Genomic DNA, 21,866 nt, shown 5'->3' on the forward strand with positions numbered 1-21,866 from the left:
CTGAGCGTCTCGAGTCGCTCTCCCCGTCAGCTTTCAGATCTCTCAAATTTTTTGGTGGCAACCAACTTTTGCCGCCCCTCCAATTGGCCGACGTGCCGAGCCCTGCGTCACTGTCGTTGGTTGAGCGTGGCCTCCAGCAACGAGCAACCGCGCTTTCTGCTCTCCTGGGCGCTGCTGTACAGAGCTATTCTCGACTCTGCATCGTCAAGGACAGCTGCGAACTACTATGCTATTCTACATATCATTCTCATCGCATGGAAGTACCTGCAAATCTGAGAAATTCACCTGCTACCATAGCAACCCTAGGACATGGAGTCTCATTACAACAATAGAAATGGTGCGGAGTGCCAGAACATTGCTACTCTCCCCATCCTACCGCGGTATCCTTCGGGGCGCGGGTACCAGCGAAAAAGCAGCGTCGAATGGTAGACCGCCCTTTACCGCGTGCCCAAAGTTGGACGCCTACTGCACCACGCCGTGTCTGGAGCGCATCGCCTCTCAGCGCATCAGAATCTGACTTCTGGGGTGCAGCGTCCTCTCAACACTCCTGCCCACATCCGATCCCGTATCTTCACCGCTGCTTCCGCCATTCTCCCTGTGCCACTGTCGTCTTTGTACTGCGGCACTGTGGCTTACTCACATTTCCACTTCCGTTCCCCGTCGCCAGCGACCAGAGGGACATGGGCCCAAGTCTGCGCTCAAACTTTGAGACTGCACGTACATGGCCACGGCTGCTCGACGTCAATGTGCCTCCTGCTTGCCACTAATTGCACTATGTACTGTACTGTTCAGTGAAAAAATTGATCGACTCCCCAGATTTCTCAGCGCTCCAACGTCACCACGCCACTGGTCGCCGGCGTTTTCGTCGTGTGGAGTGCCGACGCCCTTAGTCTGATTCCCCAGAACGCAAGGACTCCTTTACGGAGACTTGGCTCAGCTCCAACCTCACATGAGAAATCGGTCTTGAGCTGGGAGCCGAAGTTTGATACGAAATGCGAGTTGCGACATTCATCCAACACCAAACGATACTCTAAAGTACTGTCCTGCTGAAGCTCCAAGTAATCCATAATTATATGTCCCAAAAACAACTTCGTCGCTTCAAGATACTCAATAACTTGTCAGATCCAGTTCCGTCACTCAACATTCAACCAGTATCGAATCTCACTCCCCTCCTCAACAGGCCACTTCCTGTCCTGCTCATGCAGTGGCAGCAACCAGAATTCCTCCCCATTCCAAGTAAAGCACGGTCTCTCCTCCTCGACACACTTCCGACAAGTGAATTTGCCCTCACATCCAGGTCGCCACTGCGACTTCCCTCCCTTCCCCTTCAGCTTTGTCGTAATGCAAGGTGGGTTGACCAACTTGTAGCCTGGCTTCTGAAACTCGAAACTCCAGTCCTCGCCCTTCGCTTCTTCCCATTCATCGACTTGCTTCTTGATGCGAGCCCACAATTCCTCGCACTCGTCGCTGAGGTCTTCTTTGGAATGAAAGGCATCGATGTCTCCGCTCGGATAATGCTGTGTTACGGCCTGGAATTCGAAACGTTCTTGAAGATCTTTGATATCGATTGGAGATGAAATTGCCTGCTTTGCAGGAGGTGATGCGCCATCGAGACAAAAGTCGGCATCGCCGTCAATCTGTTCTTCGCTTTCATTAGAGTCCGAGTCTGCTCGTTCGACTCGAGCTTTCTTCGATGCATATGGGCCTGGTTCATCGCTGGCATGTCCGCTTCGGATGCGCTTGCGTGTCTGTATTGGCAGGACTTGCGGCGGCCCTACAGAAGGATTGGAGGTCTTCGAGGATTCTGTCATGTTCGTGTCCTTGTGTGCGAAGTTGCCAATCTGCGGAGCAGGCGGCTCCGTACCAGGCTCTTGCTTCAAGCTATGTGGGAGTCAGTAAAAAGCCATGTGCAAGACATAAGGTCAAGTCACTCACTTTAGCACTGTCTCCTCATCATCTTGGTCTTCAATCTGTCGCAACTTCTCCGGATTGGCAGCTGGTAGGCCTCGATGCTGGCTCGCTTCCCTCTTCTCCCTTTCAAACTGCCGTTGTAAGGAACCGAGTGCATTTCTCAGCCTCTTCACTTCGGCTTTGGCAGCATCAAGTTCAGCTCGAGGCGCGACTCCTGTAGATGCTGTCCATTGCGCTCCCTTTCGAGGATCAGAGTGGGCGCTGCCACGATCTTTGCGCTGCTGATCCCGTTGGCGAAGGTCTCTTTGGAGCTGACCAATCTGTTGCCGCAAGTCTGCCTCGATCTTCTGGAATCTGGACAGGTTGCTCTTGACTTGTGCCTCGGCAGCTGTTGCACTTTCTTCTGCACGACGCAGCTGTGCCAGTGTGTCGGCGTTGGTGCGGCGAAGCTGATTTATAGTGTTTTGGTTGCCGCCAGCGTTTGGTCCAGCACCAGGTCCCGCGCGAGCGGTGAGTGTCGCAAGCTGATCATCTTTCTGCGCAAGCAAGGATTGCAGCTCAAGATTTCTCGAGTTCGTATCGTTGAGTTGTTGCAGTAGCCTACTTTGGAACTGCTGTGAGTAGGACATATCTCGTGTCTGACAGTGAGTGTAAGTGATGCGAGGTCGGCTGGCAGAAGAATCGATCAGTTGGCTGAGGTTGAGCTGAAGTCACATTTTGTAGCAAAGCGCGGAAGTGAAAAGAAGGCTCTTAGCTAGAATGCTCTCGTGCGCGTTTCAGAGAACATAGGAGATCCTCGATGTTCACTTCATGCATCAAAGAAAGCGACCGTTCTGGTTCACACCAGACGCTTTGTTTCCCCAAGGCCTCATTGCGAAGCCTGAGGGTCAGACCGACACGGTAAGACACACGATACTAGAGTTTCCAGTTTCCCGTTTGCTGTGAGCGACGGATCTCGTGCGTCGGGTGCATGCATTCTGTGCGTGACGGTGTCACGGCAGTCGTGCCCTCCCATCCCTTGGATTTGGGGCGCTCGGGGACACCAATGCATGCGAGATTGCTATTTGTCGACTTAGAGTGTTCCGGGGTGGAGAGAAATGCGGGTAGAAAATCTGCGTGAGAGATTCCAGAAGCTTGCAAATTTGTCGGAGACTTGTCCTCCTAACCCATTTTGATGGTTAGCCGCGACCGTGGTGGGCGAGCCCGTCCTTGTCGCATGTCTATAGACGCGTCAGGTAGGCAGAAAGGGCTTCGGTTCGGTGCTGGCAGTTGCATCAGCGTGGTTTTGAAGCTCCTGCACTCGGCCGAGATTCGAAAAGGGAATGTGCGCAACAAACAGTTGGTGCATTGCGTTCGTTTGATGTCAAAACAAAGTGGCAAGGACATCGCTGCGCCGAGGTACGCTTTCGTCTGCTCGCTTGTGGTGAGTTAGATGAAGTTGAGTCTCGGTTCAGGTGAATGGAGCAGGTGGCCTCCGATGAAGCCAGGCCGTCACTCGAAACTTAAGTTTCGTCACATCAGCATTCGACTCACGAAACCAGCGTGACCGACGAACAGCAGCAACGCACTTCTGCTTGAACTCTAGCCACAGGCAACATAGCACCATGATCTTCGTGCCGTGGGAACAATACGGCATTTGCAAGCGGCATGCGCTTCCTCGGACAGCGTGCAAGAACAGAGACTGTACTCTGCGACACCCCTCGGAGGAAGAGCTGAGATGGCTGTGGGACGCACACGACGAGAGTAAAGGCTTGTGGAGGGAGACCGAGCACTCGAGAAGAGATCGATGGCCGGGAGCAGTCAGAGAAGGTGTAGTACCAATCGATGGCAGCGACACGGATTCCCGCGAAGCTTTCCTGCCACCTTTCGCTGCGGCGCCCGATCCAAAGAGGGAACTGTCCGCGGCGCGTGAGGTAGGTCGATGCCATGACTCCAGAGAAGCTCCGCTGGCTCACGAGACTTGTAGGACTATCGCTTTCAGGAACCAGAGGAAGGCATGCGCAGCACCGTGCACATGACGGGACACCCTTCTTCATCATCGCCACCATTTGAAGGCGCGCCGCGCGGGATTGACAGCTATCGCCCGAGGGCGCCGTTCCAGGAAGTAGACCAGCATTTCGACCCAGCGCAGTCCTCAAACGAATTTGTCAACGGAAGCATGACCTACCGCTTCGCATGGGGTAAGCCGCTGTGCGTTCGCTGTGGGACCGAAGGACACCTGCCGGTGAACTGTTCTGGCACAGCGCTATCGGCAGCCGAGCAATCTTTCTTATACCAGCTCATGAGAGCAGAGCAGGATCGTAGCAAGAGAGAAGATCCGAAGCCAGATGCACTGAAGACGAGAGAGGGCCTATTGGAACGCGAGGCTTCGATCGAGTTGCAGGAACCGCGTCTACGAGAAATGCTGGGGCCTCAAGTGACAGGACATCCAGAACGTCCACGCTCGCCTGTTTTGCAGGAGCCTAGTCGTCCAACGTATTGGCAGCGCTATCGGGAGCGCAAGGAGCAGAACACGCTTCTACAGAGCACGCATGAGCGTGGTGAACGTCAGCAGCATTTGGACGATTTCATGGATGGCAACTGGGATGAGCTGCCACTCTCCTTTGCTCCTCGAAAGCCTGGCAAGGTCGATGTAGCGCGTCGTGAGAAGAAGGAGCGAAGCGTGAAAGTGAAAGTGGAGGCAGACACCGCGGCCTTGGCTCCGGGGTTCGCGTCGAACTTCATTCATCCGGCTCGCGCAGCGTTGCTGAGCAGGCCTTCTCCACCTGCGGCAGCCTGGCCATCGACGACGGCATCCGTGCCAAGGGCCACTGCGAATACGACCATCATGGGAGCGACCAAGCGCATGTCAAACGGTGAAGCCAAAATCGTCGGCCCTCATCCTTCCACGATTCGCGTGTCGGCTTCGTACATAACCCAAGCAGCCATCGACAAGCGACTGGCTTCCGAGGGTCTGGATGCACAGGAGAGGAGTCTGGCAGAGGCGCGAGAGGATACTGTTCGGCTGCAGGGCGTCGCATGGCTGGATAATGTCCGCCGTGCGCTTCAGCTCCCTGTCAAGACCTTCACCACGGCTGTGGTCTACTACCACAAGTTTCGACTGGCTCACCCGAAGGAGGATTATCAGTGGATCGATGCAGCGGCCGCGAGCCTCCTCACAAGCTGCAAGAATGAAGACACCCTCAAGAAGAGCAGAGATATTCTGGCGGCTGCGTGCAACATGAAGCAGCCCAACGCCCACGAGCAGGTCGGCGCAGACGATCCGATGTTCGAGGCGCAGAGCAGAATGGTCATCGGCATGGAACGTCTGATATTGGAGAGCGGAGGTTTCGACTTTAGGAGCAGGGCACCACACCACACGCTTGTCAAGATTGGGAAGAGTCTGCCCCAAAGTCCAGACTTGAGGGAGGTTTCGCAACTGGCGTGGACAGTTCTGACAGATCTGCATCGCACTTTTGCACCATTGAAGCAGACGAGTTCTACTTTGGCACTGGCAAGTCTCGAGCTGGCTGCGCATTTCACTGCTGCTAAGTCGGAAGACCATACATGCCTTGTGCGCGACTCCTTGCAAAATCTCGACCTGCGAAAATGGCACACAACCCGCGAAGAAGTCATGGAGACCTTGCTCGACGCTCTGGATCTGTACACCCACAACACAACGTCGACCGTACTTGGCACAAAGTACTCTCTCGATGATCTGCTGCGCATACGTCTCGCGCTGAACAAGGAGTGCTCCGATTCGAGCTTGCCGCGATACACCATGATACAGCCTCCACCCTCCCCGGATAATACGAATGGCACGAGCAATACTCTGCGTGTAGCCAACGGTCACCCCACGCCAGTATCGCCACCTCAGCCTGGCGTCCAGGCGCCTCAACCAGTCAACGCATATACCGCCACAGCTCAGCACACACCGCAAACGGACGGCACATTGCGATTCATGCTAAATCCGCAACGCGCGACCGAAGAGCGTACTGAGGTGAACCGATACTACACCGAAGAATGGGAAGAGTATGAAGAGGAGATAGAAGTACCACTGCCTTACGACCGCTCTCGGGATAGAGATCGAGATCGCGATGGTGACTTCTTTGCACGACGTGATCGTGACAGAGACGGCATGCGACCACGCGACTTCGACACGCGGCGGATTATGGACGACCGAAATGGTTTCGACAGGAGAGGCGCGCGCGACAGTCCTCGAACCCCTGCGCCGGCCAGAGAAGCGCGGCCACCGAGGCAGAACACAGCCAACATGCTTCAGAGTGTCGTTCGCGCGCCCTCTCCGGCTCCGGAGATACTGGCCGAGAAGAGTGAAGACATGGACAATCAGAGGGATGCGGAGCGACCTAGAGCCAGGAGTCGTGATAGGGACAGGTCGTACGATGATAGGCGGCACAACGACCGAGACCGATATGATTCGAGGCGAGATCGTGATGGCAGAGACGCTGGCGGCAGCAGAAGATATTACGACGATGATCGGAGACGTGATCGTCGGTAGGAAAACGAGCAGTAAGTTGCAATCTCAGTATCAGGCTGCGTGGCGCGATTGACCATGCTGCCGAGTACACATCGGCCAATGCATTAACTACAAATGATGCATCGGCAACAGGTAGCTATAGAAACTCCAGACTTTGGAGCCTTGTCCCGACCGACGACCTCTACGCAGCTCGCTTGGCTGCCCAGAATCTGTAACAGCGCAGCAGGTGGCCAAACCCCTGTGCTTCATGATGCGACAGCACCAGAGGCTTAGGATAGCAGCACCTTTACCCAACAATGGGGCAAATAAAGAAACTCTCCAATAATAGCTAAGCCTCTCCGAGCCCCTTGACAACTCAATACTCGTCTTCATCGTCTCCGTCGTCGCCCTCACCATCCCCATCGCCGACAAGCTCGCCATCGTGTCCACCGTTCTTCTCCTCGTCGTCGTCGGCGTCGCTGCCAGGAGGTGTTTCTTCGAAGTCCTTGTCTCTCACTCCTGGCGGCATCGTGGCTCCTCCGGCCAACATGAGCTTCTTCCACTGGCGCTGGAGAATGACGGGGCACGAGGTGTAGTCGCTTCCGCCCTTGGAGTGGAGGACCTAGAGCCACAATTAGTGCTGGATGTGAAGAGGAGCCACCAAAAAAAATGGCAGTACATACGTTCGCAACCAACGACCACTTCTGAGCCTGGAAGGAGTCTTCGATCTCGCGCTTGGCTTGGATCAGAATGCCCTTGTCTTCTTCGTTGAGGACAGCGAAGTTGGTCCTGTGATGGGGCGTTAGCGATGTGACCGGGAGGTACACTGGAGTTTGTCCAGGGAGACTCCTTGGAGTATGACTTACTTCAACCTAGTATAGCGATTCGGCAGGGTGCTCACAGCGGTTGCCTCACCCGTCAAACGCTTCCACTCGGCCTTGATAGGACCCCATTCCTTCTTCTGGTCGCGCCACTCGAGCAACATCTTGTCGACCTCATCGCACTCCTCGAAAGTCCTCGGGATGGGTCTAGAAACCGCGTTCTTGCCCTTGTACGTTCGAGTCTGCTTCTGACGGGCCGATACTGGTTTGACGGCAGAAGAGTCGGGAGTATCAGGAGCTGCGGCTGCTTTGCCTTTGGCTCGCTTGTTGGCTGGAGTGGCAGGATGGTCTTCCTCTGCTGCGCCTAGCTTGCGCTTGTTGATCGCGCCTTTGCCGCCTTTGCCCGGCTTGACAGCAGGTGCTGGGCCTTCGAAGTAGTCTCTGGAGACGTTGGCGGGGGTCTTGGTGAAGGTCTCGATGTTGCCGCCGGAGACGAACTTCATGGCCGGGTTGAAGGGGTCGGCGCCGCGCTCGCTGTCGTCGATGTCCGACATGTTGCTTTGATGTGGCAGTATGGTGTGTGCGGGATAATGTCAGAATAGGAACGACGACTTGGTCGAAACAGCAGTGGGCTGTTGGCGGTTTGGTGCGGCGAGTGCCTCGAAGCTTTGCAACAACGAGTGTGGCTGTTGTTGCAAATTGAGGATGGCTTGGTGTGCACGTTACGTGTCGAGATGAGTTGTCGGAGTGAGGGCTGGAAGAAGATGCAGGTGGAGTCGCGTGCATGTGACAACGACGATCACCAAACTTAAATCTCGAAGTGAATGGAAGGCCGTGGCAACAACAGATAATTAGAAGCCGTCTCTTCATAAGACGATCTGAAATTACTCGTGATGCAAAGTAGACCAATTATACAGTGAAGCTATCCAGATGCACTGCAACTTGCCTGCTTCGATCGACGTTTTACAGTAGTTTTCCTATTTCACTGCTTCGCGAATACGGCGTCGATCTGCTTAATCACCGCTTCAGTAACCTGCTTCGTATTCGCACTGCCACCCATATCCCTTGTCCGCGTCTCAGGATTGCCAGTGACATTCTCTATCGCAGTCATGAACTTGTCCGCAACATCATCAAGCGAGCCCTGTCCGACCCATCGTACCATCTCTGCGGCAGACCAGAAAGCACCAACAGGATTTGCAATACCTTGACCAGCAATATCAGGTGCTGAGCCATGAATCGGTTCGAACATTGACGGGAACTGTCTAGTTGGGTCGAGGTTGGAAGATGGAGCGATTCCGATCGATCCAGCGAGTGCTGCTGCAAGATCTGAGAGGATGTCGGCGTGTACTGAGGATGTGTCAGCTTGCTTCTCACTTGCCTCCGGAGATCCGACTTACGGTTAGTAGCCACGATGACGTCCATGCTCTCCGGCTTGTTTACCATCCTCACTGTCATCGCATCAACGAGCATCTTGTCATGCTCCACAACGCCTTCGTACTCTTTGGCAACCTCATAGAAGACCTTGTCCCACAGCACCATGCCGTGTCTCTGAGCATTGCTTTTCGTCACCATAGTGAGCTTCTTTCTGGGCCTCGACTTGGCAGTCTCGAAAGCGAATCGCATGATTCTCTCAATGCCCACTCTTGTGAAGATAGCCACTTCTGTAGCAATGGTATGTGCAGAATTTTCGTGAGTCGTGCCTCCTTGGCCAGCGTATTCTCCTTCTGAATTCTCGCGAATGATGATCCAGTCTAGATCGGCCGGGTTCTTCTGCAGTTGTGCCAAAGGTGCAGTTGTTCCAGGAAGGATTCTGGTAGGTCTCACATTTACGTATTGGTTGTTCCATTTGCGAATAGGTAAGATCAGGTTCCAAAGTGAGATATGATCAGGAACCGATGGCCATCCGACTGCTCCGAAGTAGATGGCATCGTGCTTGGCCAATTGTTGCATGCCATCTTCTGGCATATACCAACCTCGTTCCAGGTAGGCTTTTGAGGACCAGTCGAAGGTTGTGAAGTTGAAAGTGAAGGTCCCCACTGCCGATGCGAGCTTGTTAAGTACTTCTACTGCTGCTTCTGTGATGTCGACTCCGATGCCATCGCCAGGAATGCAGGCAATATTGTACGTCTTGGACATTTTTGACGTGATGCCGGATGAAAGATGAAGAACAGAATGGATGAACTCAGACCTTGCTGCTACAATGTCGTTTCCTATGGCTCTCTGACATTTGTATACAAAAGAAATGCTTACCTAGGCAATGGCATCGATGGAGGGCGCGTGAAGATCAGGCTGATCGCTTAACCGGCGGGACCATGAGAGCAGCCCCACCAGGTGCGAGATCGGCATGCGGTGCACACGTCCTCGGTCGCGCTCGACGGCACTGTTTGCATTTTGTGCTCGTGCACATTGTTTCCAGAGTGTCACAGACAGCATGATCGGTGAAGGAGGCAGACCCTGAAATATGGCGCGGGTGGAGGAAGATACGACGGGCAGCTCCAATGGTGCCATCCTGCAGGGGCACTCGAGACGACACGTGTGTGCGATGTGCTTTAGTTCGCTTCTGAGGAGCTAAGCTACACGAGTCCTTGCCTCATCTCTCACCGCATTGAATTTCTAAAATCAACCTGACAATTCCTCGCGAGACCTTCGACGACCACAGCCTCTTCATCACCTCGTAACAACATGGCAGCTTATCCACCCGGCGGCACCTACTTCGACGGCAAGAAGTCGTTCACCGAAGTCAACATCGATGCCTCCAAGGGCGATGCTATCAACACTACAGAATTCCTCGAGGCCGCAGAGGCGCTCACGGGACTCTTTGATGTGCTCGGCGGTGTAGCTTTCGGCCCAGTAAAGAGTGATATTGGAGGCAACATCAAGAAGGTCCGCGACAGGCAGTTGGCAGCACCAGTGGAGGGCGAGACACTGCAGGACTTGGTCCGAAACGAGCTTAAGACGAAGAAGCACACTGCTACGGAAGGGTTGGTGTGGCTCAACAGGTGGGTGCCAATTCCATGATGCTGGCAGTACTCCAAGCCTTTACGGGACAAAGTATTGCTTTTACAAATCATGGTGTGCTGACAGTGATCACAGAGGTCTGGACTTCACCGCCCAATCACTCCGCCGCAACGTCGACACACCAAACGAAGAGCTCGCTGCCTCATTCCGTGAGGGCTACGGCAAGACTTTGAAGCAACATCACTCCTTCCTCGTGAAGCCAATCTTCTCTGCCGCCATGTCTGCGACACCATACCGAAAGGACTTCTATGCAAAGTTGGGCGATGATCAAGAGCGAGTGAACAAGGAGCTCAATGAGTGGCTCAAGGGATTGGAGAAGGTTGTGGCAATACTCAACACATTCCTCGCTTCCAAGGAGGCGAAGTGGTGAGCATGAGTTCCACCAGAGGATGTAGAAGGCCAAGATAAGACAGGCGTGACCTGATGAAATAAAACTCGGAAATATGAAACTAACCTCATTGAGTGCCTCTCACTCGATTAGTCTTGATGACTACCCGTTGAGCAATACTGTCAGCGGCTCCCTATACGAGTCTTGCAGCGAAGCCCGAACAGTATAACCGATTTATGCAGCCCATCTGGAGACCGTCTTCCATTCCTACTTCTTCAAAGCACGCGACAGCATACCACAAAAGCTCTCGTAGAGGACATGGTCGTTCCCTCTTAGCCATCGTACCTCTGCTTCTTCGTTCTTGCAGCTGATCTTAACCGCCAAGGCCACATCGTCCTCTTCATCACTACTGCTTTGTTGATCTTCGTCACTTTCGCCTTCGGCTTTTGCTCGATCAGCAAACATCTTCTGCCTCCTTGCTGCTCGACTCCACACGTTCTCCTTGCACTGCAAAATCCCAGCGTCCAGCAATGGTCGCCACTCCCATTTAACCCCCTCCAATACGCTCAAGGTCTCGTCTAGCTTCTTGCCCAGAGACCGCGTGCTGTGAAGAGGAAGGTGAATTGTCTTCGCCGTACTGGCTGGCAACACATCCATGATCAACTCTCCGTGTCTGGCAACATCGTTCCTAGGTCGACGATCTCTGAAGCTCCACGCCAGGGCATATCTTTTCGTCTTGTTTCCGGGATGTAAAGAAGTGGTTGCGAAATTCGTAATACCTTTCTCCTTCAGCTTCGCCACGATTTGTTGGACGGAGTGCATATGCGAGAGCATAGCGGTGTACCACTGCACGCGTTCCCGTAGTACCAGTGACTGCTCCAGAATGCGAGTAACGAAACCAACATCTCCCGCTTCACATATCATCTCATTCTGCGCTCCTACGCAGACCGCTGAAGGCGGCTTGTCATCTGTACCTTTGCAACCCGAATCATTATACGAAGCCAAGAAATCCTTTTCTGAGGAATAAAACGGAGGATTGGTCATGACGAAGTCCATTTCTTCCACACCCATCGAGTCAATCGGAATGAGATCCTCCTCTGCCTTCGTCTTCTTGAGACGAATTCGATCTTGCAAATCGTTGGCTTCGACATTTCGTTTCGCGTACTCCAGAGAATGGGCATCGATATCTGTGCCTGCCATTCGCCAGTTTGATCGACTTGCGCATGCCAAGAGTCCGTAGATGCATGATGCACCGACCCCAATATCCAGACCTAGCACTTCGCGTTCAGGATCGTAAATGTCGGAGAAGGAAGATGAAGTTGTGTCGAGTAGGTCTTGCAACCAGCGGACGTAGTTCCATCGGACCGGGATTGGTGGGCAAAGTCGGTCATCTGGGAGGGTCAAGGAAAGGCCAAAGTCGTACTTGAGTAGACTCTTCGTGAGCTGTCTAGATGTATCGTCAGTCGAGAATCGCCTGAAAGGAACACGATCTCCTCACTGAACGACCTTTGGGTCGTGAAAGTCTATCCAGCCATCTCGTTTGGCGGCTTTTGATATTGCTGCGAAGTCGTCGTCGTGCTTGGCGAGCTCGTTGAAGTCCACATCTCGTGAGTAGTAGTCTTTGCAAATCTTCTTCCGCGGCGGTTCTGATGGAACAGGCACGACGATTGAATTAGACATTGTTTGTGTTTTGAGTCGAGTTCTGGGGACATGCGTGGTTGAAGGACGGGTGAGATCGTCGTCAAATATTGACTAGATTTGACTGCCTCTATTGACGTCTCTCCAAGTTGAAGAGGAGACGCTTTTCGCTCTAAGTCCGCAGATGAGCACTACTGCCTATGCTTCTCGCGAAAGGGCCGCTCTTGACATCAGAAAAATCCATCGTATCAGCTTCATGAACCGCAAACGGTCCACAAGCGATCGATACACACCAGGCCGTGAATCACCCTGAAGGAACCATTTGTAGGCCTCCTTCCACGCATCAGTCCCTCGCTCATCCAGAACATCACCGTGGCATGGAACAATGCGCTCCATATCCCACTCCGCGACCAATTTCGCATCCCTCCTCATCAGCGAGTAGTCTACGGTAGCAATGTACCAAATCAATCGCCTGAACCAGTTCGACCTCGCATGCGCCACTTGAGCAAAGGCCCACGATCCAGGTCCTTTCGAAGCAGAACTCGTATCATATTGCTCGTAACATGGCAAGTTCATGAGAAGATCTGACTGGAATAATGTCTTGGTCGGCTTGTGGTACCAAGCGATGCAATACGTGATGAAGCCTTCGAAGAGAACTGTCTCCACATCTTCCGCGAAGCCTAGCACGTCTTCAACTTTCTGACTTTTGTCCGAGTATATGAAATCCCAGTTCACGTCCTTCCTCTTGCCAGCGAGGCCCGGAACACCTATGGTCTTCGCGTTTGGCCATATCTTGAGATAATCTGCAACGTACATGTGGTGACCAAGATCGCATGCTAGCAAATGTACGCCGCCTAATTCTTCTAGCTTGTGCTGTATAGTAGGCTCGAGCTTGATGGGGTTCAGCAGGAGGACGCGTCCATCTTGGAGTCGGATCGCACTGGCGCGGTTGCCGACTGCTACGAAGGTCGGAAGGGAGCGGCCTAGAGGTGCAAAGCGATTGAAGGGTGTTGTGAAGGTCGTGATCGCGGGTGAAATATCTCTAATCTTCAAGCCTGCGGAAGACATCGCCTAAATCTCAAGATATTGTCATGCTGTAGCAAGTCCGTTTGAGGCATGCATGCAACTTCTTGCTGTGCTATTCGCCTGCAATGTAGTCGTCATCATTGCCTCGCAGTCTTGGATCTGGTCACCCAGCCGTCTTCATGTGAGACAGTAAAATATGGCTCCGATGGATCCTCGCATGCGTCTCTCGCGAGATGCGAGTGCTGAGGATGTTGTAATGGAGACTCGCTGGAGATGTGCAGCTTGAGGCCATTGGCCGATTGCTGACATACACCTCACCTACCTCCCACGCGCTTCTGCGCGACACTTGACTTCCGAACACACCAATACCATGGACAACATTCAACTTGCACCGCTTCTGCTCGTTCCTGTCGTCCTATACATCATATACCGCCGAATCGAGAGTCGCAGCCAAACATGGTCGACCAGAGATCTTGATAACAAGAACCGATGAAAGCCACCTCAAAAGTTCCATCCACCACATCTCAGCACACAAAATGGCCCCATCATGGAGACGCGCAATCAGATACATTCTTCTCCCGGCGCAGATAACCGTATGCAGCATCATCTTCATCAACGACAACCTCTTCGAAGTCCTCGCCGTAACCGGCGCTTCCATGCAGCCGACGCTTTCACCACGATACCGCCTCGATCGCTCACGCGATTTCGTCCTATGGGATAAATACGCGCCAACCCAAGACCTGAAGCGCGGAGATCTAGTCCTCTTCCACGCGCCGCATGCGCCTGAGAAACTGAGCGTTAAGCGGGTGATAGCATTGGGCGAAGACACAGTCCTCTTGGACCCGAGGCGTAGACCGGAAGACGCCATAAACGGAGCTGTCAATGATGCCGCGACGAAGTGGGACAGGATATTTTATACGAACAAAGGAAGAGTTCCTGTGCCGGAAGGACATGTATGGGTGGAAGGAGACAATTGGCGAAGATCAAACGACAGCAATGCGTATGGTCCGATCTCTACAGGTCTGATATTAGGCAAGGCGCGGTTTCTGGTCTGGCCACTCCAGCAGTTCGGCGGAAAGCCGTGGGAGCACTGGACGACGAGGAGGACGAAGGTTGTACCTCCGCAGCCGAAGAAGAACGATAGTGCGGAGGAGGTTGAAAGTTGGTGGCAGCCTGTCTGAAATTATACGTGGGAGAAGTGATCGGAAAGAGATCATTGAGATCATCAATCATGGGCGACATTCCCTGCGCTCGCACTCATACCCGCGCTTCGCGTACTGTATGAGCACTTGCGTGCTCGTCCAAAACGACCCAACTCAATCCGAACAGCGACTATGTTGCTGCAAGTGTCAAACTCAGCGCCGCCCTCAGATAATCCCGAGAATCGCTGAGGAACTTGGAGGACAGAAGATCAGCCTAGGAAGCACATTTCCGGCTCCAAGTAATTCATCGAAATGCTAGCCATCGAATGATAATCAGAGGAGAAAGACACAACACCATGTGGATGTGAAGCTAATATCTGATCTGATTTGCGCAATGGTTTGGCCTCCGGCGCTACATGGCCCCTCTACATTCTATCTGCACCAATGATAGCAATCTTGCGCTGACCTTCTGTCTGTTGTCTAGACTTGTGGCAGTACGAACGTACTCCGCGTGGTTCGCATGCATTGCATATCTTGCGATTCAATCGAATAGCCCATTGTCTAAGAGCTTCTGCAGGACGACACGTTAAGGACAACGCTTGGTATTGATGAGCTTCGCAACTCGCATCTCGTATCAAACTTCGGCTCTCGGGTATCTGGCCTTGAGGTGTAGCAGTAGCTCAAGCCCGACTTTCTACACGCCCAAACATTTGTGCTTTATCGCAGCACGATCGGCTTTCTCGATCCTGCTAAGGCATCAATACGATAGCAAGGGCTTGGCAGTGGCTTGGTGATTCTGGAGAGAACCCCCACTTCAATTCCTGAGCAGTTGTTGGCTTTCACCATCTGTAGCATGGTCCTGATGAACATTGAACTCTACACATGCCGACTTCCGCATAGTCGACTCACAACCAATGCCAATTGTCTTGACACTCGAGAGTAAACAATTTTAGCTTCGACAACATTACGCAGCTTCCTTCACGTCCAAGTCAGATCTCCAACATCACGTCGGCATGGCACTCTATACAAGCTCGCAGCTCAAACATAGCAGCGATACCATTGGCCCGGCACATCCGCAGCGGCATTAGCTTCTGTGGTCGAAATCCTCACGTTGGCGCGTGAGCAGGCTAAATCGCTTGGTATACCATTGGCGACTCACCTTTCCAGCCACCTTTTGTCCCGATTAGGCAAGATGTCAACTTCAATGGGAGACCAAGTGCAAAGCTCCACGGAAAAGGTGCCTGGGAAGGATTTATTTCCAAGATCATGCAGTCATAGCTGGGAGTTTGTATGGCGGGGAAGGTGAGCATGCGAAGAGGATTGCAATGTTGATATAGCACGGTTGTGTGCTTTTTGGGAGAAAGAAGATATTGCTTGCAGCGCTGCACAGGCTGTTGCTGGTTCCACAGCTTGATAACTGACCTTCGTTTGTCAATCTAATAACTAATTACGGGCTCAAGATGCCTTTCACTCGCTCCAGAGGGGCACTCGCTTGCCTTGCAACGGCATTCGAGCTTGTTGCTGCGCAAGGTGGACCCGGGTCCTGGGGTCCTTCGATATCGTTTCCAATAGTGACAGTTTCCGGAGCCATCGCGCCTGACACAGGAAACCTCATTGTCTGGTCAAGTCGCGATAGAGATTGGTCAGGCGATGGCAACGTCGGACAGACCTTTTCTGCGGAGTACAACTGGAGGACGGGAGCAGTCAGCGAGCGTCTCGTATCACAAACGAACCACGATATGTTCTGTAGTGGTGTCTCCATGGGTCATCAGGGCGACATTCTAGTCACCGGAGGTTCTTCAGCAACTCGTTCGAGCTTCCACGACTGGAGAACACCAGATGTCTGGAAGCCGGGCCCAGAGCTTAAGATTCCTCGCGGATACCAGACACAGACGACTCTCAGTGACGGCAGAATGTTCTTGATCGGTGGCTCATGGAGTTCGATGACTGCTGGCTGGTGGAACGGCGTCAATGGAGGCAAACATTCTGAGATCTGGGATCCTTCGACAAACGCTTGGGAGCTGCTGCCGGGCATTCCAGTTGATCCGATCCTCACTGACGACTGGGCGGGCTTGTATCGATCTGACAATCATGCGTGGCTGCACACTTGGAAAGATGGTTCAGTGTTCCACGCCGGGCCCAGCAAGAGGATGAACTGGTTCTATACTAATGGTGATGGCAGCCATGCTCCAGCTGGCGAGCGAGATGGTGTAGATGCTATGTGTGGCTTCAGTGTAAGTACAATTCTGGCTCCGAATCTGTTGGGCCCGATGCTGATATGAACAGGTCATGTATGATGCTGTTGCAGGGAAGATCCTGAGTGGCGGTGGTGCTCCCAGCTATGAGGAGTCCGCGGCCATAACCAATTCGCACATCACAACAATCAACGAAGCATCGGGCATCGCTCAGGTCAAGCAGCTGAAGGGTCTGAACCGAGGACGCATCTTCGGTGATGGCATTCTTCTTCCCACCGGGCACGTACTTACGACCGGTGGCATGTCGTGGGGCAAAGTCTACACCGATGCAACGGCCGTCACTGTGCCTGAGATATGGGATCCTGCGACTGAAGAGTGGACTGAGCTGGCAGATGAAGTTACTCCTCGCACATACCACTCTATTGGCGTGCTGCTCCAGGATGGCACTGTCTTCAGTGGCGGCGGTGGTCTCTGTGGTGTTGTGTGTGTCAATGGAATCAACCAGTAAGTTTGGAGAGAAGAAAGTATTTGATCGTGATCGACACTGACGATGTCTAGCTTCGACGGCAAGATCTTCACACCGCCCTATCTGTCAGGTGGTGAAGGTACCCGACCTACGATTGAGTCTACGAGCACCCAAGATGTTCCAGTCGGCGGCACATTGGCCGCCACGCTGGGCGCTAACGCCGACGATGCCACCTTTTCTCTGGTCAGACTTTCCACTGTGACACACGTCGTGAACACGGATCAGCGCCGAGTGCCATTGATCCCAGTCGCTCGAGTGGGAAATTCATATACGCTGCAGCTGCCAGGCGATGCAGGGGTCCTGCTTCCAGGCTACTGGTACCTGTTTGCGATTAGTTCTGCTGGCGTACCAAGCGTTGCACAAATCATCAAGGTTCATATTTAATAATGTTTACAGCCTTCGGCAGAGCGAGACGCAGAATAACGACCTAATGATGCATGATTACATACGAAGCCGATTCCCTTGATTCGACACCTTCCGCAAGTGAATGTGCAACGGATGTGCGTCGTGCCTGGAATTCTGGGGTAGGATTCAGTACCATATTCGCAGCCGGCAGGGTCTCTCAGCACTTGCCTAATCCGAAAGTCAAGTCGTGGATCCAGTACCGCTTCGGTATAGTAAAGCAGACCCTGACTTGGCGAGGGCAGAGACCTAAGTAGCTAACCTGAGATCTGCAAGCAGCACAAGCGTGACGAGTGAGGAAAATCGGAGGTTGCCGAAGCCTCAAATCTGCTCGAACAAATCATAGACCGCGCTGGCGACTAGTCTCAAACTTCCAGTGGCATTGATACTCTCTGCATGTAAGCATACTCGTGAAGATCGTGCGCTGACAGGATTAGCTTTTGATCAGTCACTTTGCTCAGCACATCACATGAGACCACTAAGACCGCCACATGCCATTGGACAGTCTTGGATCTGCTGCTGGTTTATACCAATGAAGATTAGACTCGTCCTTTCCAAGCTCCTGATCTGGCGGTGAACCTTGTTATACTGAACCCTGCACGTCAAGCCAAGCATACCATGAATCTCTTTGACTTCATACCAGAACGCGTATACTTTTCCCGGTCATCGTCGTTTCCTCAATCCGGCAGGCCAAGAACGAGAACGGTAATTTCCTTCATGGTACGTATCCTGCCAAGGGTAAGCTGAACCATTCACTCAACCTCACCGCTTCTTAGGAGAACGGAACATGGCTTGGAGCGTCAGACGACCAGGAGAGCGGCGTCTCCTCTCTGGTCAATCATGGCGGAATCAGGTCAGGATCTTCCAGCTCCTGGTGGCACCGTAACACCCAGGACACAAGAAAATCCCGCATCCCTTCACGCAACGATGCGGGTATACCGACTTGTCCAAGAATGATGAAGCAGCCGGTGGTCTTCGCAAGGAAGAGATGAAGCCACAATATGCTGATCACAGGGACTCTATCCTAGGGCAGATGAGTGAATAGAAGATATATAAGGGCGTCGAATGTCCTGTTTTATCAACACATCAGCAACATTTCAAGAAACTAAAAGACAAAGACTTTCCAACACCAACAGCCAAGTTTCCTCAATCAGCCAACATGCAATTCACCTCCATCATCGCTGCCGCCATGGCTCTCGCCGCCGGTGTCAATGCCCAACACTCCTTTACCGCTTGGTCCAGCACGGGATACACTGGAAGGACTACCCGCACTGGCGCTCAGTAAGAATTTCTGAAACTCTGTGTACCATTGACAGAATTGCAAAACTGATGTCTTGTCCCCCAGCGGCACTTACAACCTCGGGTTCACTGCCGCCTCTTACCGCTACTCAAGCGCCCCTGGCGATGGCTGTTGCGCGAAGACTTGCATGAACAGAAGGGTACGTCATTTGGCTATCATGCTGCTGATACAGACGCTGACGTTTCGCCCCACAGGAGACGGGCTCTTTCTGCGGCTCGCGCTCTAATGAGAATGTGGCCAGCTCCAACCGCTTCAACAAGGTCGTCATGGGATGTGGAAGCGAGGTCCTGAACTGCTAGATTCGGTCTCGATCCAAGATCGGTGGTAGCTCAGCCTGCAGTGTTGAGCAGAGATAGCTAAGATCTGATACAATGAACTCAATACAAGGATGAAGCTTGTGAAACATACCACATTTATAAGAGACCTTTCGATTGATTCTTCCAGTATTCAAAACGCAGTATCAAGTTGTCTGTTGTTCTGGCCAAGGGCCTGATACGTGACTGATAGGCATCCAATGAAGTAGTTGGCGCGTGAAGCAGCTTCATATAATTGCACAGTGCTGTGCTGTAGTTTGCCCGGTCATCATTATCATGCTTTCATGCTCTTAAACGGCAGCCACCGGATTACTTGATTTGCGTATGTTCACGTACCAACCGCGCATATTCTGCCAGACTCCTCCCTATTAGGTCCACCATCGGCCACGGACTATTGTGATGGGAAAAGAGTCTAGCCCAGATGTCTGCTATGCGGACGGCTAGACTGCGAGCTAGAGCCGTAGTACCAAGATCCGACGCGACGCGTACGGTCTGCATCTCCACGCCATCAATTATCGGGTCCAGTGACTCGTCGATTTCGTCCGAGATACGGTGCAAGGTCTTGAGTATATTGAGTTCACAATCTGTCAGCGGAAAGTGGCCCGACGACTCGGCAACTCTCAAAAGCCATTTCGATGTGAAAACAGCAGCTTCGAGATAGCACAGAAAGATCGATAGGTCCCAATGTAAGAAATTGCTTCGAGTAATCCACTCTAGGCCCAATTTGACGGGGATGTATAGCGCTTGCGTGGCATGTAGTAAAGCCGGAGCAAGTGATGATGAGCGTTGAGGTAGAGGTGACTCGTAAAGGCTTCTTCCAATCTTTGCAACATCCCATGAAGCAAGATGTCTTCGCGATGCATAGTTCGTGCAGAGGCGAATGTAGGCTAGACCTAGATACGAGGTTGAGGTGAAGGAATTTGAGCCGTCAGGATTTCGTGGATCGAGCATGGACTCACGGGCCTGTTGCCAAGCCAAAGTCCATCTCTGGAGAGCCGATCTGTGGCACGGCGTAAGCTGAGAGTAATGGGCAGCTGGCCCGGACACAAACTTACTGTATCTCACTCGCGTCCCCATCTCTGACGGGGCCTTGGTCGCCCACGAGCTGCATTTGCCGCCCAAGATAGACTCTTTGCAATACAGCAACCATCAACACCAGGTTCGATAGCGGTGAATGTAGACCTTGAAGAGTCGTTGCTGAGAAGAGAGCTGCCAGAGCCTCTTGTACGTGGGTCACAGAAGTACCGCTCTTTCTAGCTTGTAGCCACGCAGATTGTGACGCAGCTGTCCACTCTGCCGTCGATGATGGTAATTCTACATTGAGCTCACTCACGAGCAACGATGGGGGTACATCCAAGGCGGTGCTGAAAAGATGAAGAACAACGTAAATGCAGCACACAGTGCGCCGTTGCCCTTCAGCCAGTATCCATCTCTGCCAGTCGTGCTGCTCACTATGCTCGATCGCTCGGCGGTCGCGAGCAAAGTCTTGCAATATCTCCCTCAGTTCGGGTGAATTCTGCATAGTTTTGCAGTTGTAGTGCAACAGTGCGAAGTCTGTGAGTAACAACGCCGCTTGTGCAGTTCGAAGCTTCTCTTCTGATGTAGCCACACTGGTTTGCCTCCACTTTGCCAATGTGATCCTCGTGGCCACATGCCATGTCCGTAGAGCTGTCCTGGTCTCATATTTGCAAGCTGCACCACATGTAGCAAGAGCCAGGACGAGCTCGGGCGCACTGGTACAAATAGTCTGAGGCCGGAACGTACTGGCGTGGATCATTGGAAAATGGTTATGGAGCTCATCGAAGTACGCAGCAATATATCGTCCGAGTGCAAGGCGAGATGGGACTTGGTAAGCTTCCTCTCCGTCTCTGTACACTCTTGATATCCGTTGCAGCTCCTCTCTTTGAGCCGTCGAGAATCCCCAGGGACAAGGCATGGGTCGCAGTTCTTTCAATTCATCCGCGTCTGCATCGGCGAACTCCATGCTCTTGGCACCTCTTGCTACATCCTGGCATTGATACGAGTCATGCTGTTGTGGTGCGTTTGGGTGTCTATGTAGCATCAACATTTCTGTGCGACCATTTGGAGCAGGGGTTGGTTCATGATTCGGTCCACCTGTGAAGAGATCCAGCTCGAACGGCCCGTTCATCCCCATCGTGGCGATAAAAGAGTCGAAGTCGTTGAAGACATCTGAGCCAAAGACATCCAAGTCTGGCAGAGGTTCGAACTGATCGACCGAAAGGGCTATATGAAAGTCAGCTGGCAACACAAGCTGGCAGGCCACATAGCGGCACGTACGCTCGGAGTCGAAATTGGAGTCGTGCATGCTGATTTCTGCTGCTGAGCCAACTGTGCCAGTTGTGCCAGTTTCCAGCCCCACGCCAAATTCTGGCACGGGCGATGGAGCCGTGATGGCATCCTGAGGAGTAGCACTTTCAGTCGTCTCAGGACTAGGCGTGAGGGGAGTGTCTAGGTGTCTTCCGATCTGTTCATGCCGTTTGAGCAAGTCTTTTCTTGTGAAAGACTTACCGCAATGGCAACGGAAAGATCTTTCATTCGTGTCTACGTGCCATGATCAGACATGTCGACTGCGTTGGGGTGTGGTGGAGCTGTACGAGTTGTGATGTGCCGCCTGAGATGTTCAAGTCTCGCGAAGCTCCTCTTGCAGTACGAGCATGTGTGCGACCTTGATGGCATCTCGTCTGTTGTCTGTGTGTAACGAACAGGCCATGTTGCGTGGGTGCGTGGGAAGTGCGAGGTCGTGGTGAGTTTGGAGGCGAGGAGGTTGG

The 21,866-nt window shown here is 52.9% G+C and overlaps 11 protein-coding genes across 11 annotated transcripts; 5 read left to right on the forward strand and 6 right to left on the reverse strand.

Annotated features, from left to right (window-relative positions):
- Positions 1–1,133: 1,133 nt before the first annotated feature.
- On the reverse strand, positions 1,134–2,540 carry CKM354_000069900 (uncharacterized protein; the record flags this gene model as incomplete). The annotated part of the gene is made up of 2 exons (XM_044795797.1): positions 1,134–1,881; positions 1,936–2,540. The coding sequence occupies 2 exons, from the start codon at positions 2,538–2,540 to the stop codon at positions 1,134–1,136; spliced, it is 1,353 nt and encodes a 450-aa protein (XP_044651732.1).
- Positions 2,541–3,515: 975 nt separating this feature from the next.
- Positions 3,516–6,409, forward strand: CKM354_000070000 (uncharacterized protein; the record flags this gene model as incomplete). The annotated part of the gene is made up of 3 exons (XM_044795798.1): positions 3,516–3,824; positions 3,878–4,091; positions 4,155–6,409. The coding sequence occupies 3 exons, from the start codon at positions 3,516–3,518 to the stop codon at positions 6,407–6,409; spliced, it is 2,778 nt and encodes a 925-aa protein (XP_044651733.1).
- A 334-nt stretch (positions 6,410–6,743) lies between these two features.
- On the reverse strand, positions 6,744–7,742 carry CKM354_000070100 (uncharacterized protein; the record flags this gene model as incomplete). Its single annotated transcript, XM_044795799.1, has 3 exons — positions 6,744–6,989; positions 7,051–7,156; positions 7,234–7,742. The coding sequence occupies 3 exons, from the start codon at positions 7,740–7,742 to the stop codon at positions 6,744–6,746; spliced, it is 861 nt and encodes a 286-aa protein (XP_044651734.1).
- Positions 7,743–8,170: 428 nt separating this feature from the next.
- Positions 8,171–9,324, reverse strand: CKM354_000070200 (uncharacterized protein; the record flags this gene model as incomplete). Its single annotated transcript, XM_044795800.1, has 2 exons — positions 8,171–8,535; positions 8,586–9,324. The coding sequence occupies 2 exons, from the start codon at positions 9,322–9,324 to the stop codon at positions 8,171–8,173; spliced, it is 1,104 nt and encodes a 367-aa protein (XP_044651735.1).
- Positions 9,325–9,870: 546 nt separating this feature from the next.
- CKM354_000070300 (uncharacterized protein) lies at positions 9,871–10,576 on the forward strand (the record flags this gene model as incomplete). Its single annotated transcript, XM_044795801.1, has 2 exons — positions 9,871–10,187; positions 10,282–10,576. The coding sequence occupies 2 exons, from the start codon at positions 9,871–9,873 to the stop codon at positions 10,574–10,576; spliced, it is 612 nt and encodes a 203-aa protein (XP_044651736.1).
- A 225-nt stretch (positions 10,577–10,801) lies between these two features.
- CKM354_000070400 (uncharacterized protein) lies at positions 10,802–12,214 on the reverse strand (the record flags this gene model as incomplete). The annotated part of the gene is made up of 2 exons (XM_044795802.1): positions 10,802–11,981; positions 12,033–12,214. 2 exons carry the CDS (start codon positions 12,212–12,214, stop codon positions 10,802–10,804), a joined length of 1,362 nt encoding a protein of 453 aa, XP_044651737.1.
- Positions 12,215–12,370: 156 nt separating this feature from the next.
- CKM354_000070500 (uncharacterized protein) lies at positions 12,371–13,240 on the reverse strand (the record flags this gene model as incomplete). The annotated part of the gene is made up of 1 exon (XM_044795803.1): positions 12,371–13,240. The coding sequence occupies one exon, from the start codon at positions 13,238–13,240 to the stop codon at positions 12,371–12,373; it is 870 nt and encodes a 289-aa protein (XP_044651738.1).
- A 494-nt stretch (positions 13,241–13,734) lies between these two features.
- Positions 13,735–14,379, forward strand: CKM354_000070600 (endopeptidase catalytic subunit; the record flags this gene model as incomplete). The annotated part of the gene is made up of 1 exon (XM_044795804.1): positions 13,735–14,379. One exon carries the CDS (start codon positions 13,735–13,737, stop codon positions 14,377–14,379), a length of 645 nt encoding a protein of 214 aa, XP_044651739.1.
- Positions 14,380–15,800: 1,421 nt separating this feature from the next.
- On the forward strand, positions 15,801–17,445 carry CKM354_000070700 (uncharacterized protein; the record flags this gene model as incomplete). The annotated part of the gene is made up of 3 exons (XM_044795805.1): positions 15,801–16,574; positions 16,627–17,039; positions 17,094–17,445. The coding sequence occupies 3 exons, from the start codon at positions 15,801–15,803 to the stop codon at positions 17,443–17,445; spliced, it is 1,539 nt and encodes a 512-aa protein (XP_044651740.1).
- A 1,177-nt stretch (positions 17,446–18,622) lies between these two features.
- Positions 18,623–19,062, forward strand: CKM354_000070800 (uncharacterized protein; the record flags this gene model as incomplete). Its single annotated transcript, XM_044795806.1, has 3 exons — positions 18,623–18,744; positions 18,809–18,902; positions 18,958–19,062. 3 exons carry the CDS (start codon positions 18,623–18,625, stop codon positions 19,060–19,062), a joined length of 321 nt encoding a protein of 106 aa, XP_044651741.1.
- A 324-nt stretch (positions 19,063–19,386) lies between these two features.
- Positions 19,387–21,808, reverse strand: CKM354_000070900 (uncharacterized protein; the record flags this gene model as incomplete). Its single annotated transcript, XM_044795807.1, has 6 exons — positions 19,387–20,077; positions 20,133–21,321; positions 21,376–21,562; positions 21,607–21,639; positions 21,693–21,709; positions 21,802–21,808. The coding sequence occupies 6 exons, from the start codon at positions 21,806–21,808 to the stop codon at positions 19,387–19,389; spliced, it is 2,124 nt and encodes a 707-aa protein (XP_044651742.1).
- Between the last annotated feature and the right edge of the window lie 58 nt (positions 21,809–21,866).

This window comes from Cercospora kikuchii, assembly GCF_019650295.1.
Source record: "Cercospora kikuchii DNA, contig_00001, whole genome shotgun sequence".
NCBI lineage: Eukaryota > Fungi > Ascomycota > Dothideomycetes > Mycosphaerellales > Mycosphaerellaceae > Cercospora > Cercospora kikuchii.